Here is a 20,711-nt window from a genome sequence, read left to right as displayed (position 1 = left end):
AAATAATCTATAATATATTAAGGAAAGAACTGGCTTATACACGTAGGGGATAGGAAATTTACGAATGACGCATCATCACGTCTCAACTACTCCACTGATTAACTTGAAACTTTGCATATAGATTCTTAATTCACCGAGGATGGTTGTGGGCCTATCTAAAATTCTTCAAGATTTCATTACGTCAAGTCTTCAGTTTGTCAAGTTTTAATTAGACCCCTGTGAAGCACGGGTTACCTGCTGGTCTGTAATCTATGCTATAATAAAGGAAAGAATTTGCTTATACAGGTAGGGGATAGGAAATTCACGAATAGCGCATCATCACGTCTCAACTACTCAACTGATTAACTTGAAACTTTGCATATAGATTCTTAATTAACCGAGGATGTTTATAGAACTATGTTAAATTCTTCAAGATTTCAGTAGGTCAAGTTTTTAATTTCACCCTTTCGAAGCACGGGTTGGTTGGTAATAAATCTTATTATATTAAAGCTGCAAATGACAAAAAAATACGAAAAATTCACAGCCAATACGGCTGATTGTCTCGGAGAACCCACATCAAAATCAGTTAGAGAATCTATATATATAAAAGCGAAATGGCACTCACTCACTGACTGACTGACTGACTCACTCACTCACTCGCATAACTAAAAATCTACCGGACCAAAAACGTTCAAATTTGGTAGGTATGTTCAGTTGGCCCTTTAGAGGCGCACTAAGAAATCTTTTGGCAATATTTTAACTCTAAGGGTTGTTTTTAAGGGTTTAAGTTCGTCTTTTAGCATGTATATTCTTCTTCTCCCAATCTCTTAATTATAATTGAAATTTCTAGAACTATAATCTAGATAGAGTACCTCTTCGAAACAGTTGTTAACTGGCAACTAAATTAATAATTTTGTCAGGTTGACATTAAGTTGAGTTAACTTTGTTAGGTTGGCACGAAGTTGAAGATTTAAATGCATTTATCGCGGAAAAATTGATTGGCACTGCTACTTCAATCCTGGGAACATTATATTACTAGCCGTCAGGCTCGCTTCGCTCGCCATATCCGTTTAGCCAGACGTTTAGTCTGGCCCCCGACTGGATTGTCCTAACATATGAAAAAAATGCAGGCGAGCGAAGCGAGTATGGTTAAAATATTTTAAAATCTTCATGTTTTCAGAGGGTCAAGCTCTCAGTTTGTCAAGGTTTTTAATTAGATCCTTGCGGAGCACGGGTTATCTTATAGTAATATATAGAGCTGCAATATAACTTTAAAACAAGAGACGAAAAAACTAATTTGTGAAAGATAAAAGATCTTTTTAGAAGGAGTAAGAAGTGGCAACAGAATAATAAAAAGAAATGGGAGAAGTGAAAAGAGAAAAGCTGCTATTATTCAAGTATTGTTCAGTTCAAACCTTTGTCAGAATCTATACAATGGGTGGAATTGATGTTTTCTATAATAAACGCTGCCATTTTAAAGTGAATGTCATTGAATACAGGTGTTAGAATATTGCAATTAGCCCACGAACAATACATTCTGGTAGTCTACACATTGTTACAATCTTTCAAATGAACACATTTATTGTTCATACATTACTAACGTGAGGTCCACGTTATAATGGCAGTATCTGATCAACATTGGTGTTGCTATCCTTGTCTATCATTCCACAAAGCAGATAGATCTATCCTCTACCACCTCGCCACTGTTCAGTTCCCACATCGGTTCCAATTACAGTGTAGAAACATAATTCAATCTCAATTATACAATAAATCGTTGGAAAATAGATCTTCTCGACGAATAAAATATGATATTTGATTATTTTAAAAGAGAATGAATTTCACATGAGATATACCGGTATCAGAGAATCGGCAAAGTTGCTCTCCCATCTTACTCCACTGCCATTATAACGTGCAACTTACTATAGAGGAGACAATTTTTCGTCGTTTTTAAATTTGTTTCAAAGCTGCAGTATTTGCACAGTGGGTGAGTCGTGTTTGAATAATAGCTCTTGTATTTGTTAATTCAACTTCTCTAGATAACCGTTGTTACAGTTTTACATCACAATTTACAGTGACTACTGTAAAATACAGTGTAAATTACCTGCTTTACACAGTAGTGATATTCACGTTATAAAGTCAGTGGAATGATAGGACGACATAGTTGCCGATTCTCTGTTACCACAACCTTCTATAGTAGATAGCTGTCATTCAAGTCATCCCCGTATATCTGACATAAAATTGTTGATTATTGTTAAATAATGATTAACCCTATCTCAAATTTATTTTATTCTTCAATCAAATTTTCGAGTTCAAAATTTAAGTGATTTTATTCTATATTTTGTGAATATTTGAAGTTTGGTTTTGTTTTAACGGAAGTTTCATTATCAATTTATCTAAATTTGAAATTCTTTGTTTTATTCTGATTCATAGTTTCAGATTGAAGATTTGGTGTTGAAATTGAAGTGAACATAACCTACATAATATTTGGACGATTTGTGACAAAATCAGGAAATTGAAGAAGTTTTGGGCAATAGCCTGTTTTTTCTTTTCCGACTATTGTATTGTTCGCTCTATCTAATAAATAAATAAATATATTTACCATGATTTGATAATGAATTTTCTGGGTTGAATATTCTGGTAGTTGATTATAATATGTTTCTTCATAGCAACAGTGCTGAGGTGGGAAAGGATAGAGCTATCTGCTTTGTCGAGTGATAGACAAGGATAGCAACACCAATGTTAATCAGGTGCTGACTTTATAACGTGGACCTCACTATATGATCATTGGTAGAATGAGAGGCATTCATGTAAGGAGTGCTTTCCGTTTCACTAAATAGTGATTTTTGGTAATTTCAGATAATATTTTCAAAGTGCTTTGTATTACTTGTGATTATATATTGCCGTTATACACAGGAGTTTTTCGACTTTTTCCATGATATTCTCTCAGTCTAAAAGATTCGGTATCACTTTTGGGGCATTTTTATAGTTGAAAAATTGTGAAAAATGATTGATATGATAGTTCACCATGAGAATGGATTCAATGTTACAACCGTTGGCAGCAGATTTCGTAGAAATACTGGGGTAAGTTAAGTGAAAATCTCAATTTTTATTCGAAAATAATTAGTTGACAAATATAGTTGCTTTGCAACTGAGCCAAATCGTTAGGCTCAACTGACACTTAGGCGACTCAGGTGGAGAAGAGACTGGACTCTAGTGGAGAGCATGTGTTTCCAAATGGTGACACTCAGACCAGTCGATTCTAGTCTCCGCGACGTCACCATTTGGAAACACATGTCTTGAATCCACTTTTCTTGAAAAACATCATTAGCAACCTCCTGTCATTGTCACCAGCAAACCCATCTTATTTAGAATCATTTTCCGTCTCACCATCGTCTGTGAGACGATTCATCGTCTAAATTGCCTACTGCGTATTCCATTTTTCCGTCAGTTGACCGATTTCTTATAATTAATTTTTAGAAAAATTGCTCTCCACTAGAGTCCAGTCTCTTCTCGACCCGAGTCGCCTAAGTGTGATTTGAGTCTAATTCAACAATGTGGGAATTCAATTAACTAACAAAATATTCAATCTTCATTATGCAAATTTATCGTTCATTTATTGAAAAATATTTTTTCTTGACGATAAAATACAATCGACCGTTTTGAACAAGAATTAACAGTTGATATCACCATAAAGAAACAAAAGCATAAGTAGATATGCCATGGTATAAGGTGTTCATGTCGCAACTTTTACTGTTATCTCAAGCTGATAGTCCACGTAGTTCTTTCCTGTGAAGCTGTGTGACACTGGTAGTCTCTCATATTGTGCCGTTCATACACTCTTACACTCCCAACAAAACAGTAAAAATCGACAATAATCAACAGTAATCGGCTTGAGTTAACAGTAAAAGTTGCGACATAAACGCCCTATACCATGGGATATCTACTTACGCTATTGTTTCTCTATGATATTACTCATCAGATATACCGGTATCAGCTATCCTGTACAGAAGGCTGTGGCAAGGCAGAGAATCGACAACACTGTTCTCTTATCTTTCCTACTATCATTATAACGTGGACCTCACTATACAAGGGATGGTTCTTGAAAAACTGAAATCTTGATCACTCATTTCATGATAACTAGGTTTAAAATACTTCTAGAAAGTCGCCTTTGCAAAATAATAAATAAATAAAACGTAAAATTTTGCTACATTAATGACTGATTTTTCCCCGCAATTTTATTCATCTGATAATTATTTTGGTTCAAGTCTGAGCCTTTTATTCAATTAACGAGTACCTAGACCTGGTATATTTCAATGTTTATTTATAGTAAGATGTAATCCAATATAATGTAACTGTGATATTATTGACAAAACCTATTGCTTACATTTTTGTAATTTGTTTTATAACCACACTAAAATTCTTGATTCGGCCTATATATTGTCACCTGGTCATATGGGACATATATATGAATCATATATTTATCTCATATTGATCAGGATTTTAGAGTTTTTCAATTAAAAGTTCAATGAACAGTATTTTTGTCTTTGAACAATCTTTAAGATTGTTTATTTTATTTGTTGTCAATATTAACATAGCTTCTCTTTGTTTCTAATAACAAACCGCCTGTGCGACAGATAAAAATATGTACTTGAAATGGCTTTCATGTTTGGCATTGACTGAGTTTGTATTAATACCCAAAATTTAGCTTTTGGGGCAGAGCTCGTTCGTTAGGACTGTGAGTTAAGTCCGGCTGATCCAGTGAAGAAGGCTAGATTTCGTTTCGTTTTATGATACTGTTATTCTGTCACAGATCGGGCAGTTTAAAAATAATTGTATTATTAAGGGAGACGGGTTCTGAGCCTATTCATTGGTTCAGTTAATTTTTGTTTTTCAAAATACTAACTGTAAAGTCGCGATTAAACCAGTGGATGCCAAAGGGAGAAGCCATATTCAAAGGTAGGTGACTACTGGATAAGATCATTGTTCTTAATTTTCATAACCACAAAAATTGAATCATCTTAAGCAGCAGCGAGTTGTTTTTCCCATTAAATTCAATTTTAATATTGTGTTTGTATATATATTTATATTTTACCTTTTTGGAATAGAGAAAAATTAATATTTATCATTTTCTAACCATATAAACCGAAAGATACCAATTAAATAAAGTTCTAGTACTTCTGTTCTCTTTTGTAATCATAGTTCGTTTCCCTCCTTACATAATTAGCAGAGGCGTCCCATCTTGCTAACAATATTCATCTTTATTCTCAACCCATTCGGCTTTTATTACTTTCCTTGCCCTATTACCATAGGTAAGGAAAGTATTGCTTTCCGAAAAAAATTAAGGTAGGCTACCCCAATTTCTAAATTTCTATACGTTTCAAGGTCCCCTGAGTCCAAAAAACTGGTTTTTGGGTATTGGTCTGTATGTGTGTGTGTGTGTGTGGTGTGTGTGTGTGTGTGTGTGTGTATGAGTGTATGTGCGTCTGTGTACACGATATCTCATCTCCCAATTAACGGAATGACTTAAGGTCCTTTCACTATAAGGATCCGACACGAACAATATCGATCAAATGCAATTCAAGATGGCGGCTAAAATGGCGAAAATGTTGTCAAAAACAGGGGTTTTCGTGATTTTCTCGGAAACGGCTCCAACGATTTTGATCAAATTCATACCTGAAATAGTCATCGATAAGCTCTATCAATTGCCACAAGTCCCATATCTGTAAAAATTTCAGGAGCTCCACCCCATCAATGCAGATAGATTCCCAATTATCAGGCTTCAGATACAATTGAAACAGAAAAAATCAAGTGGAGTAGATTCAGATGGCATGAAAATCTCTACAATTAATGTTCAGTAACATTTTCACCTAAAATTGAAAATAAGCTTTAAATTCGAGAAAATGTGATTATTCAATTGCAAATTATTGTTGATTCTATTAAATAATTCACTATGAAGAGATAGCAGACCTCATGTGTGTCTCCAGCGTTATTGCCCTGTCACCAGCTGGCTCAAATCTTTGAATAGTAGACTTGAGATGCGCGGGAACACTAGCGTCAGTGATCAATTTTCATAACGGCAAGGAAAGTTGTGTGAGTGCGCCACACCAGATTTTTTTTCTTTATATTTTATTTCTTCATAAATTTGGTGCATTGTATGTAATTTCATTAAATTGCTTAATATTTAATTACTCACCAACTATTGTAGAAAGATTGAATTATGGTCATTTTACACATCTTTCACAGTTTTATAGTAGAATCCACGGATAGAGTACAACTTGAATTCGAATACAGATCGTTCAAGATGGCCGCCTCAGTGTCTGCAACATAATAATTTTCAAAGTTCCAACATTCATTATTTAAATTGTTTAAATTATCAGAGAGTATTATACAATTAAATCATAATTTTTAATAAATTCTGGAGGAGATTTTGAATTCAATTTTATCAGGTTTTTTATTAATAAGTTTTGTAAATTTTGTTGGTAAATTGTCTGTGACGTCACAAGATTCTGATGTCATGGCGCGACAGTGCTGCAGCCAGGTGACGGAATCTGTAAACTGCAATTGTTTATTGGTTATCTCTCCAGTGATTGACAGTGATCATTACAATCAAAGTGTTCGCAACAACTAGCGAAAAATTATAATCTTGAAAGGTAAGATCGAAAATAACAAATCATGAACATTGTCCCCACACATTTGTCAATTGTTTCCAACCTAATTTAACATTGTTATTATGCTTCAAATGACGCATAGCCAACGCCTCGATAATAGTGTGTGAAAGTTGATAGTGTTTTTGTTTCCTGATTTAAGTTATCATATTTCCTAAATTTTCTTAATGATCTATTCACCAAATTTTATTAACTCATCCCATTCAAACTCGAATATAAATTTTTAATTCTGTACAACTCACTCTTAATGTTTATTTTGAAAACCTAACCTAGGCACTGTTTAGTTTTCCCTATGCTTACTAATGAATTTTCTCAGGCAATTATCATGTACATGGGATAGATATGAACTTCAGATAAACAAAACAATGAATTTCCACTCTAAAAATCTTTTCACCTAGGACGTTCTCTTTTTTTCACATAACACAATTTTGATTTCGAATATACGGTAATTGACTTGTTCCACTAATCTTATTTCATGATTAAATATAAATTTAAAAATGTTTTTCTTCGTTGATAGAAAGTCATGCATTAATACAGAATAGATGTATTTTTAATTTACTTGATATTTGGGTAGTAACAAATTTATGAAATTTCTTTAATGAATCATTCTTCAAAAATTACTGTTAAAAATGCCAATTATTTATATTTGAAACATAGTATTATTTATAAAATAATAAAGTAAAGAACTGGATTATAAACGTACGGGATAGGAAATTCATGAATGACATCATCACATCTCAACTACTTAACTGATTAGTTTTCTGGACTGAAAAGTGGACTCAATTCAATTCAAGTGGATAGCATAACCTATAAATTTTATCCATTCATAACTCTACCTTCATTGTATTATCATGCATTCCATCATCATCACCTAGGCTTCAAATACTTCTAGAAAGTCGCCTTTGTAAAATAATAAATAAATAATTAACTTAGAATTTTACATATTTTTTATTCACCAAGGATGTTTTTAGGCCTATTTTCAATTCTTCAAGATTCAGTAGGTCAGGTTTTCAGTTTGTCAAGCTTTTAATTAGATCCTTGCGGAGCACGGGTTACTTATCATAAATACTTGCTACTTATGCCTACAGTTTGAATCTTACTGTAGACACAACATAATTTTAGTGCAATTTTTGTTTGTTGTGTTGGCAGCAGCAGCAGTATTGTTAGCAGGCGACAAATAGCGCACAGTGTTGCCAACATCATGTCGAAAAAACCAAACAACGGTATACAACCGGCCCTGCATAAGGTGATAATGGTTGGTAGCGGGGGAGTTGGCAAATCAGCACTAACCCTACAGTTTATGTATGATGAGGTGAGTATATTTTCCAAAAAAAATCCATCTATATTTTCGTAATTATCTGTAAAATATGATAATTTACAGTATGTAATCTATAATAAAGGAAAAAATCAGCTTACACACGTATAGGATAGGAAATCTACGAATGACGCATCATCTCGTCTCAACTACTCAACTCATTAACTTGAAATTTTACATATAGATTCTTTATTTACTGAGGATGTTTATAGGCCTATTTTAAATCTGTAATATAATAAAGGAAAGAACTGGCTTATACACGTAGGGGATAGGAAATTCACGAATGACGCATCATCACGTCTCAACTACTCAACTCATTAACTTTGAAATTTTACAAATAGATTCTTTATTTACCGAGGATGGTTATAGGCCTATTTTAAATTCTTCAAGATTTCAGCTAGTCAAGTTTTTAATTAGACTCTTGTGGAGCTCGGTTTACCTGCTATAGTGAGGTCCACGTTATAATGACAGTGGAGAAAGATAGAAGAACAACGTTGCCGGTCCTCTGTCTTGTTAATGCCTTCTGTAGACGGTAGCTGATACAAGTTTATTGATGTAATATTAACTGTTCATATGAGTGGCCGTAGTCGAGTGGAGCAGATGCTGGCTTTATGATTCAGAGGCCCGGGTTCAAATCCCATCCCGGGCAAGATATTTATCTCGGGCCACTCTCGTGTTTCGGATGGACACGTTAGCCGTCGGTCCCGGCTGCCTAAAAAGTAGTCGTTAGGTCATGTCAGAGGCCCTGAAATTGATCAGTTGCGACCTGAAAACTCTGACACCAGACCTGAGCCAGCCAGGTCACACGATATTTTTTTTTTTTAACTGTTCATTCTCGTTTAACATAATCAATTATATTTGACCGAGCGAAGTGAGGTCTAAGATTCAAGTCGACGGTTTGGCATTTCTCTTAATGTTTATATGTTGCGCATTTACGGCGAAACGCGGTAATAGATTTTCATGAAATTTGACAGGTATGTTCCTTTTTAAATTGCGCGTCGGCGTATATACAAGGTTTTTGGAAATTTTGCATTTCAAGGATAATATAAAAGGAAAAGGAGCCTCCTTCATACGCCAATATTAGAGTAAAAATCAGACTATAGAATTATTCATCATAAATCAGCTGCCAAGTGATTACACAGATGTGTGGAGAAGCCAGTCTATTGCTGTATTTCCATAAGGTCTATAGTTTCAATCAGGTACTTGTGGATGAGAATACTGCGTGAGGTCTACTATTCACAGAACTACTAGTGTTAGTTACTTATCAATTCTACATTGTTAAATGCCGATCTGGCAGCAGGGCAAAGCGAGAAAGAGATAGCGTTATCCGCTTTGTTGAATGATAGACAAGGATAGCAATACCATTGCTAATCAAACACTGCCATTATAACGTGGACCTCACTAAATTACTCCAGAGTCTTTAACTCTTTTACATTTAAAAATCATTGTTGAAATTTGTGTTGGAGTAAAAATTTCAAATCAGCTGACAACTTGTTGAGTTTAGCTGCTTATTAAGCACTTGTAGGACTTCGTCAACTTAGAAAGGACTTTATTTTAAAGTCACCAACATAGTAGACTCGGTGAATATAATTATATAGATAAGGAAATCGCTGTATGCTTTACCATGTGATTGTAGCCATGAGTCATACATTGAAGCTATTCTTATCTTCAACTAGATTCATTGCAATCTGTCAGCATGGGAAGCCTATAGTGAGGTCCACGTTATAATGGCAGTGTTTAGCAATGGTACTGCTATCCTTGTCTATCATCCACAAAGCAGATAGCTGATGTATCAAATCATAGTGTTGTGTATCAAGTTGAGATGATACTGTATCATATTTTGTTCATACTGTATCATATTGTGGTTGTTCTTGTTCTATAGTGAGGTCCACGTTATAATGGCAGTGTTTGATTAGCAATGGTATTGCTATCCTTGTCTATCATCCACAAAGCAGATAGCTAATGTATCAAATCATAGTGTTGTGTATCAAGTTGAGATGATACTGTATCATATTTTGTTCATACTGTGGTTGTTCTTGTTCTATAGTGAGGTCCACGTTATAATGGCAGTGTTTGATTAGCAATGGTACTGCTATCCTAGTCTATCATTCAACAAAGCAGATATCTCGCTATCTCTTTCTCCCTTTGCTCTGTTGCTAGATCGTCTTTTAACAATGTAGAATCGATAAGTAACTAACAAAATATTCTATCTTAATTGTGGAAATTCATTATGAAATTATTAAAAAATATAATTATTGATTATTCTAAACGAGAATGAACAATTAATATTACATCAATAAACCTGTATCAGCTACCGTCTATAGAAGGCATTGACAAGACAGAGGATCGGCAACGTTGTTCTCATATCTTTCTCCACTGCCATTATAACGTGGACCTCAGTATATTCATAAGGAATGTTGATATTTATTCATTTCAGAAACAATTAAGATATCGGAATGAAAAAACAGTCACCATCCCAAAATCTCTTCTGTTCCTAAATTATTTTGTCATCCAAAAATTCATTATTAATACAATTTAGTGGATGGCCTATTCAAATATAGTAGTATGTACATTTCCCAGTTGAGTATTTACTATTCATCTACTTATTTACTTTGTGGGTAAATAGGAAAAGTACATAATTATATCAGCATCTGAATCATTTTGAAGTAGGATATTGTTTGTTTTTCTAAATAGAATAACTGTTTTATTTTTGTGTCACCCATATTTATCAGATTTGTTCATAGGTCCGAATTAAAACCAACACATCTTCAGCTTTATTATATTTTGATAGGACTACTTGAGTGTTTAATTATAGAAAATCACTAGTTATATGTTTATATAAAACTTGACTAGTTTATTTATTTATTAGATAGAGCGAACAATACAATAGTCGGAAAAGAAAAAACAGGCTATTGCCCAAAACTTCTTCAATTTCCTGATTTTGTCACAAATCGTCCAAATATAATGTAGGTTATGTTCACTTCAATTTCAACACCAAATCTTCAATCTGAAACTATGAATCAGAATAAAACAAAGAATTTCAAATTTAGATGGATTGATAATAAAACTTCCGTTAAAACAAAAACCAAACTTCAAATATTGTTTAGGGCATTTATTAATATTTTGTATGAATTTCGAGTGAATAAAATTCGATTTGATTTATCCCATTCTTGAGTTAACTTGGGTTGAACGGCTACTGACATTAGCCACCTCTAATACGAGGCCCCGGCCTACGATATTGCAACGTCGCAGTTGGTTTTTCACCAATCATGTATTAGATTGTAGGCCTACACTGCGACGTTGCAATATCGTAGGCCGGGGCCTCGTATTAGAGGTGGCTATGCTACTGAGCATGCAAGACCATAGCTTGATTTGGACCGTTTGCACAGTCAAAGCTTAAACTGAATGTAAACAGCTGGTGGATTAAACTCAAAACACATTATAACGAACGAGACTTGATACGGGTTTAATCCAGTTTAAAATGAAATTTAGTTTGAACTGTCATTGTGCAAACGGCACTTAATCCTGGATCAAGTTAAACTTGGGTTAAACATGGGTAAAACTTGGGCTATTGGGCATACAGGAAATAGCTTGATTCAATCCTGGATCAAGTTAAACTTGGGTTAAACGGCTACTGAGCATACATTGGGCATACGGGACATAGCTTGATTTAATCCTGGATCAAGTTAAACGTGGGTTAAACGACTACTGAGCATACGAGACCATAGCTTGATTTAATCCTGGATCAAGTTAAACTTGGGTCAAACGTCTACTGAGCATACGAGACAATAGCTTGATTTAATCCTGGATCAAGTCAAACTTGGGTTAAACGGCTACTGAGCATAAGAGACAATAGCTTGATTTAATCCTGGATCAAGTTGAACTTGGGTTAAACGGCTACTGAGCATAAGAGACCATAGCTTGATTTAATCCTGGATCAAGTTAAACTTGGGTTAAACGGCTACTGAGCATAAGAGACCATAGCTTGATTTAATCCTGGATCAAGTTAAACTTGGGTTAAACGGCTACTGAGCATAGAGACCATAGCTTGATTTAATCCTGGATCAAGTTAAACTTGGGTTAAACGGCTACTGAGCATAAGAGACCATAGCTTGATTTAATCCTGGATCAAGTTAAACTTGGGTTAAACGGCTACTGAGCATAAGAGACCATAGCTTGATTTAATCCTGGATCAAGTTAAACGGCTACTGAGCATACGAGACCATAGCTTGATTTAATCCTGGATCAAGTTAAACGGCTATTGAGCATACGAGACCATAGCTTGATTTAATCCTGGATCAAGTTAAACTTTGGTTAAACGGCTATTGAGCCTATGCTCAATGCCCCAATGGTCCCTATGGACCATAGCTTGATTTAATACTGGATCAAGTTGAACTTCGGTTAAACCGCTATCGAACAATCCTGAGAATATTGTGAATTAATTACCCCTTATATTTGATTTTATCCGACTGTCTTCTCACATGTTTGTCAATTAATTTCGATTAATTTTGAATTAATGTTTTTTAGTTTGTGGAAGACTATGAACCAACCAAGGCCGACTCCTATAGGAAAAAAGTGGTTTTAGATGGCGAGGAAGTGCAAATCGATATCCTAGATACCGCCGGGCAGGAGGACTACGCCGCTATACGGTAACATTTTCGACAATCTATAATCTTATATAATATAATAAAGGAATCGACAATCTATAATCTTCTATAATATAATAAAGGAAAGAACTGGCTTATACACGTAGGGGATAGGACATTCACATTCGCATCATCACGTCTCAACTACTCAACTCATTAACTTCACATTTTTCATAAATAGATTCTTGATTAACCAAGGATGGTTATAGACCTATTTTCAATTCTTCAAGAGTTCTGACTGTCATTGGTGCTATAGATTGCACTCACGTGCAATCGGCGTTTAGCGACGAAAACAGAACAAGTCACAACAGGACATGATGCGTAGTAGTCTGTGTGGCGCTACAAGTATTTACTTGCCTTTCTTGTGAATTCAGTTGTCTCGCGAGTAAATACTTGCTAGTAAACCCTCGGGTTGGCGAAAGTACATGGTCACAAGTAAATTCGACTCTTTATTCACATCGGTTTACTTGGAGTTTAAATACTCGTTACATTTGTAAGTAAATACTCGTCGTACTCGTTTTTATTCACACCGCCCACTACCAGCGTCACTTAGCTTCACCAAAAACAACTACTATGACTATCGGCTTCAGTTAACACTCACATTTGCAACATAGACACCCTATACACTGTCTATTATTAGTGTGTTGTTGGAAGTGTAAGAGTGTAAGAAGGGCACAGTATGAGAGACTACCAGCGTCACATAGCTTCACCAAAAACAACTACTAGGACTATCGGCTTCAGTTAACAGTCACATTTGCAACACTCACATTTTGTAATCCATTTTTTTATTAATTGAAATGTTTTTTTTTGCAGTGATAACTACTTCAGAAGCGGAGAGGGCTTTCTATGTGTGTTCTCGATAACGGAGGAGGAAAGTTTTCAGGCCACCCAGGAATTTCGGTGAGAGATTAGTTTTATATTTGGTCTGAAATTCAATTCAATTTATTTCACCAAAACACAGAAAACAGTACAAAGATGTGACAATCAGAATAAAAAGCAATAATTATTATTCTAAATATCTATATCAACAATCTGAAAAATACGGCTGGAGGTGAAGATCTACTGGCATAAGTGAAACACTTGTTCGCCAGTAGGAGTAGAGACTTAACTTCTTCCAAATCTTAAACTAATAATTTTAAATTGAATCTTTTTAATCAAACAATGGTAAGTATATTTAAAATAAATGCTAACAATTTTGAATTGATCCTGACAATAATGAATAGTTTTGAAAGCAGAAAAAATTTTGAACTCATAAAATATTGATGGAAGTAATAGTTGTGAAGTATCCAGTTTTTAATATTTATTGGAACAAACTTGATAGGTACACCGATGAGCTCGTTCGGGATGCAGTTTACAATCTTTGGAGCGATGTATACCAGCTGACCAGATGTATACCGACCATACACGTCGAGTTTTTAGATCTTCTGACATGACTGAAACAAATCTTAGTGTTTGTAGGATGCAATTTCCTTATAGGTGTGATAAGCTTGTGAATATAATTCCCCAAACCTTGTTTGCAAATTCTCCACCAAATAAACTAAAGATTGAAACCATAAATTGGATCAAAGCATCCACTGACTTCTCTGGTAACATAAGATAGTATTTTTGTGATTTGGATCGTTTCTCACTACTTTCTCCACTATATCAGAGCCCTAAGTTTTTCTAGCCCAATATTATCATTCGAGCTTACCGTACTCTAAAACAGCTTTATGCTTTTCTCATTTGCGTTCCTGTTGTGCTGTCTAGCCTAGCGATGTTTAAAATGTATAACTCCACTCTGAAGATTCTTCTACCTGCTTTTCAATTCCATTATTTACTACTTTTTTTGTATGTATTTTTTATCTCCTACTTTTTAATCCTACTTTATTTCATATTATTTTATGCCACTTTGTTTATAAATTTTTTGTAATCTATTTCTTTTTGAAGCTCACGAACGGACGTAAGTCTTGTGAGCTCCACATTCTATTTCTTGTAATAATTTTTGTATGTACATTGTCAATTTGATTTTCTATGTTGTACAAGAGATGAATGAATAAACTTGAACTTGAGCTGCTCACGAATTACCGTAAAATTAGAATCATAAGTAACATATCTATGTAGATTGTATCTTGTTCTATGAGTTACATTTTAGTAATTGATTCATAGTAATTTATATTCTATATAATTGCCCGAACGAAGTGAGGTCTAAGATTCAAGTCGACGGTTTGCCATTTCTCTTAATGTTTGAATGTTTATATGTTGCGCATTTACGGCGAAACGCGGTAATAGATATCCATGAAATTTGACAGGTATGTTCCTTTTTTAATTGCGCGTCGACCTATATACAAGGTTTCTGGAAATTTTGCATTTCAAGGATAATATAAAAGGAAAAGGAGCCTCCTTCATACGCCAATATTAGAGTAAAAATCAAACTATAGAATTATTCATCATAAATCAGCTGACAAGAGTGATTACATCAATAGACTGGCTTCTCCACACATCTGTGTAATCACTTGTCAGCTGATTCATGATGAATATTGGCGTATGAAGGAGGCTCCTTTTTCCTTGTATAAACGTCGACGCGCAATTAAAAAAGGAACATACCTGTCAAATTTCATGGAAATCTATTACCGCGTTTCGCCGTAAATGCGCAACATACAAACATTCAAACATTTCAACATTCAAACATTTTAACATTCAAACATTTCAACATTCAAACATTTAAACATTAAGAGAAATGCCAAACCGTCGACTTGAATCTTGGACCTCACTTTGCTCGGTCAAAAATATTGTTTTCCCGCCCGATTCGAGCTAATACAGCTGAAGTATATTGATTGATTGATTGATATTGATTGATGGATGGATATTGATTGATTGATTGTGTTGCAGCGAGCAGATTCTGCGCGTAAAGAACGACGACCAGATTCCGTTCGTTTTAGTTGGCAATAAGGGAGATTTGGACGAGAAGCGCAAAGTGACGCTGCACGATGCCCAGACAAGAGCCCACAACTGGCAAGTGCCCTATGTGGAGACTTCCGCCAAAACACGCGACAATGTCGACAAGGTAATTATTTAATTAATCAATTAATGAAGTAATTAAACAACTTGAAGTAAATGAATTAATGAAGTATTTTAATAGAGCTACTTGAGTTGTTCGTTTTTTTAAATGTGAATTTGTGTTTAGAAATAAGTTTTCTGGATTATAAACTTTTATAAAATAAAAACTCTGGAAGTCAAAGTGCAAATTTTTAGTGAGAAAACATGAAGAACCCAATATATAACCTATAAACTTGAGTGTTGATAGGAAATGACATTGGGTAATACCATAGAGAAACAATAGCGTAAGTAGATATGCCACGGTTTGTAGAATGCATTCAAAGTTTGGAAGTTTCGTATCAAATTATGGTTTGTGTATCATGTTGAGATGATAGTGTATCATGTGGCGATACTGTATCATATTACAATATCATGTGTGGTGATACTGCTTCATATTTATTTATTTATTTATTTATCATTTACAATCAACTTAAGGACAAAGAAACAGACTACAATATTGTTAAATATATCAGCAACCATATACATCTTTTTACACCTCATTCAACTAATTATAGTTTTAGACCAGTGAATAGATGCTTTGTTCCTCGAACAGATCTAACTATATGCAGAAGACAATTCAACTATACAACAAAAAAGCTTATTAATTTTATGCCAGAACATTTCATTGCAAGAAAACCTACAAAAGCACTTGAATTAAAAATTGAAAGCTGGATAAAGACAGAAGATATCATACCTAAAATATTTTAATTTGATATACATATACTGTCTTCCTCAGTTCCTCTGAATTTATTATTGGTAGGGCTATACTCCCAGATTAATTTTCTCTCTCTGAGTTTAAGTTTTATTTTTTGTGTCAAGTGTACTTTATTGTATTGTTTTTCTAATTCTCTCTTTGCTTACAAAAGGAATTGCATATATGCTACAAATGAATTACATTATGTTACTAAATGGATTACATATGTACAGTGAATTGTAGATTAATAATTACATGAATCTTTTTTTTCTTTTGAGTTTTTAAATTATTATGAATTCATTCTAGTTTTTCTGCTCTCTTAGTATTTCACTCTTAGTACTTCTTCTTTTCGGATTGAAATTTTATTTTTTTTCTAGTTTTTCATACATTCCATATGTTTCTTTTTTCTTTATTATATTCTTTCTATTTTCGACTGAATCTCAAGCCACTAATTATAGCCGACTGATTACTCGTTGCCATCGCTCAAACTACTTAGTTTTGCTGATAACGCCAATGATAATATTATAATCGATTTTTAAATGGAAAATTGTATATGAAAATTTTTATATTTTTCACATTTGTAAAGTTTGTTTAATGATTTTGGCAATAAATATTTCTTTCTTTCTTTCTTTCTTTCTTACAGTCCAAAACTTCTTTTCATCCCAATTTCATAAAATAAATAGAATAAATAGTCAAAATAAAGGTTATGTGCGACTTTCCAATTCTTCACTAATTTCCACATTGAAACTAAACACAAACACTTGAAACTATTATTAGTTTTGAATTTAGAAAGATTAAGATCCGAATTGATAATAAATTTCCTTCTATTTAGTACTCAAAACTGTAAAATAAATATAAATTTGAAATATTTTGTTCCGAAAACTAAAATCTACTCCACTAGAAGCACAGCTTTTTATTAATTGTGGAGATACCCCAAACGGAAAAGACAGCATAAGAAGATATGCCATGGTATAGGGCGTTTATGTTTCAAATTTCTTCCCCGATCAATGTCGACTATTGTCTATTATTAGTGTGTTGGGAGTGTAAGAGTGTAAGAAGGGCACAGTATGAGAGACTACCAGCGTCACATAGCTTCACCAAAAACAACTACCAGGACTATCGGCTTCAGTTAACACTCACATTTGCAACATAGACACCCTATACACTGTCTATTATTAGTGTGTTGTTGGGAGTGTAAGAGTGTAAGAAGGGCACAGTATGAGAGACTACCAGCGTCACATAGCTTCACCAAAAACAACTACTAGGACTATCGGCTTCAGTTAACACTCACATTTGCAACATAGACACCCTATACATTGTCTATTATTAGTGTGTTGTTGGGAGTGTAAGAGTGTAAGAAGGGCACAGTATGAGAGACTACCAGCGTCACATAGCTTCACCAAAAACAACTACTAGGACTATCGGCTTCAGTTAACACTCACATTTGCAACATAAAGGTCCTTTACCATGGAATATCACCATAAATGATACAGTATCACCACAATATGATACACAGTATCATCTCAACTTGATACACAACACTATAATTTGATACAAAACTTGCAAACTTTGAATGAATTCTACAATCCATGGCATATCTTCTTGTGCTATCTCTATCGATGTTTCTTTGCTATTATATATATTTGCTGATTCAAGATTCTTTTATTTTTACAAAAAATAAGCACAGTTCGAAAGAATATTTCTTCTTTAATGAAGTCTATTTTCTTTGATGGCACGACCTGTTTACGGTATAATAATGTTTTTCTCAAGTGTCCAGATCATTTTTGATTCTATTAAATTTGCAAATTCATCACGAATTGCTCTATTCCACAGGTATTCTTCGACCTGATGCGCGAAATCCGTTCGCGAAAAATGGAAGAGAACAAGATGAGCAACGGACGGGGTAAAGACAAGAGCAAACGCAAAAAGCTGCGTTGCGCTCTGCTATAAGGCTGCGAAACATGGAACACACAATCAAACTATCATCATCATCAGCTGCTGCGGCTGCTGTCTGCCACAACTCCATCTTCATCATCATCATCATCATCACTCACAACTAGAGAGAGAGAGAGAGAATGAGAGAATCCAAGATGGCGGCTACTGAGTGTTGTTGCTGTCATGTTGGTAGTAGTAATTTGTGCGTGTGTGTTAGTGTAAATTTGTGAGGGCGGTTCCCCTGATGAGTGACATTCATTTCGTCAAGATTTCAGTCAATCAAGAAGAACCACCAGCATGGGTTGGTTGTCGTTACATACTCCATTACGTTCAGCTTTCAGAACTGTGAATATCTTATATTTAATTCGAAAATTATCAAATATTTCTGAAAACCAGCTTATTTTCATGTTTAAGGCTGTGCAAATGCTGAAAATAAACTTTTTACTCGTGATATTATTCAAAGTTTTTCGATTTGTATATCATCAAGCTATCAAAATGAAAATGTTTTCTCAAGAAAGCATTTTTTTCTGATCATTAATTTTTGAGATATAAGCTCCTAAAGTTTGAATGTTTGGGACAGAACATTTCAAATTCGGTAAGAGATAAATCGATGAGACTCAAAGGATAGATTCTTCATGGTATTGTTGATCTAGTAAAACAAAAATTTTCAATCAATTTTTAAGATAATTATTCAATTTACTAAAAATAACCAAAAATAACTTTTAGTTGAGTTATTTTTGGTAAAGTGAATAACTTTCCCAAAAATTTTTGTTTTACTAGATCAACAATACCATGAAGAATCTATCCTCTAAATCTCATTGATTTATATCGTACCGAATTTGAAATGTTCTGTCCCAAAAATTCAAACTTCAGTTGCTCATATCTCAAAAAGTAATGATCGAAAAAAAATGTTTTAATGAGAAAACCTTTTCATTTTGATAGCTTGATGATATACTAATCAAAAAACCTGGAAAAATATCACGAGCAGAAAGTTCATTTTTAGCCTTTGCACAGCATTAAGCAAAAACCTCTCCCCTAATTTGATCTTCAACTAACTTCTACCTAAAGAGTGGATACAGTATCATATATCTAATTCAAAAATTAATAAAAACAATATAGAAACTTGTAGTACCCTTTATTATTAAAAACTTTAAAATATTTTAACGACTAGTTTTTATTAATTTGTACAAAAGTAGGCAATGTAAGTGAAGTGTTTTTCTAATTCGAAAATTATCAAACAATACTGAATAATACCCGAATATTACCATTAAAAAGCAAAAACCTGATCCCTTATCTTCAACTCATTCCCACAAATCCCCAATTAGTGTGCAAAACTAGTTAAACTAGTTTAACTCAGAGTTTATCAGAGATTGACAATGGTGTAATAACCAAAACCGGTCTTTCTAACTGTCAATAAATCTGTTTTTTCACAATTTCTTAGGCTTTTTCATTCAAAATCTTGACAAACTGAACAGCTCAACTCCCAATTTTTGCGGGTATCTGAAAGAGTGCGGTTAAAATAGACACTTGACTAACTGACAACTTGACGAACTGATTCACTCTCACCCCACCCCCCCTACCCTTATGATACAAAAATAGATTCAACAAGGTGAATAGATAAATAAGTAAAACTGATAGCTTGAAGTGGATCTTAAGGTGCGTACAGATTTACGCGCCGCGAACATGAGCAATTCACTGCCATCAACTGATGCCAAGCTTTTTATATCTGTATCTTACCGTTTCTGTAAAAATACAGATATAATCAGCTGATTAAAAGTGAATTGCTCATGTTCGCGGCGCGTATATCTGTACGCACCTTTAGGCTCAACTCACACTTACGCGACTCAGTTCGAGAAGAGACTGGACTGTAGTGGAGAGCATGTGTTTTGAAATGGTGACGTCGCGGAGACTAGAATCGACTGGTCTGAGTGTCACCATTGGAAACACATGCTCTCCACTAGAGTCCAGTCTCTTCTCCACCTGAGTCGCCTAAGTGTGAGTTGAGCCTTACTATATATTGTTATGGATAAGGCGAGGAATCCTTAACAATATTATATATATTCACCTTGCAACAAAAAACCACATAACTTAACATCAGTTATCATTTGTATTAATATGAGTTTTGTTGAGCAAACATTATTGTAAATAAAATAGCTACTGTATTTTCTTTATTATACTGCTATTACTAGTTGATTCTATAGTTTTATTCTTGTATTGTTTATCTATGTTTATGGTTTTCGTTTCTAATAATTAAGATATGCCATGGTAGGAGGACCGTTATGTTGCAAATGTGAGTGTTAACTGAAGCCGATAGTCCTAGTAGTTGTTTTTGGTGAAGCTATGTGACGCTGGTAGTCTCTCATACTGTGCCCTTCTTACACTCTTACACTTCCAACAACACA

The 20,711-nt window shown here is 34.2% G+C and overlaps 1 protein-coding gene across 3 annotated transcripts; it reads left to right on the top strand.

Moving 5' to 3' along the window:
• Nucleotides 1-6,489: 6,489 nt before the first annotated feature.
• On the top strand, nt 6,490-19,572 carry LOC120354235 (ras-related protein Ral-a). 3 transcript variants are annotated; one of them, XM_039441064.1, is made up of 6 exons: nt 6,490-6,629; nt 7,794-7,956; nt 12,487-12,608; nt 13,419-13,505; nt 15,474-15,648; nt 18,208-19,572. In XM_039441064.1, exons 2-6 carry the CDS (start codon nt 7,846-7,848, stop codon nt 18,322-18,324), a joined length of 612 nt encoding a protein of 203 aa, XP_039296998.1. In that variant the 5' UTR covers nt 6,490-6,629; nt 7,794-7,845; the 3' UTR covers nt 18,325-19,572. The 3 variants fall into 3 exon arrangements, with proteins under 3 accessions (XP_039296998.1, XP_039296999.1, XP_039297000.1); XM_039441065.1 differs by having other exon boundaries at nt 6,519-6,629; nt 7,791-7,956; nt 18,208-18,861; XM_039441066.1 differs by having other exon boundaries at nt 6,529-6,629; nt 7,797-7,956; nt 18,208-18,861.
• Nucleotides 19,573-20,711: the final 1,139 nt, after the last annotated feature.

Source organism: Nilaparvata lugens, chromosome 14 (genome assembly GCF_014356525.2).
Source record: "Nilaparvata lugens isolate BPH chromosome 14, ASM1435652v1, whole genome shotgun sequence".
NCBI lineage: Eukaryota > Metazoa > Arthropoda > Insecta > Hemiptera > Delphacidae > Nilaparvata > Nilaparvata lugens.
The sequence above is the reverse complement of the archived record's forward strand: the minus strand, read 5'-3'. Positions and strand labels throughout refer to the sequence as shown.

Bases quoted from the DNA above. Each gene is read 5' to 3' on its own strand.
- LOC120354235 (XM_039441064.1), top strand. From the start codon at position 7,846: ATGTCGAAAAAACCAAACAACGGTATACAACCGGCCCTGCATAAGGTG. The intron at 7,957-12,486 runs GTGAGTATATTT...AATGTTTTTTAG, and splicing joins TACAGTTTATGTATGATGAG to TTTGTGGAAGACTATGAACC. The intron at 13,506-15,473 runs GTGAGAGATTAG...ATTGTGTTGCAG, and splicing joins CAGGCCACCCAGGAATTTCG to CGAGCAGATTCTGCGCGTAA.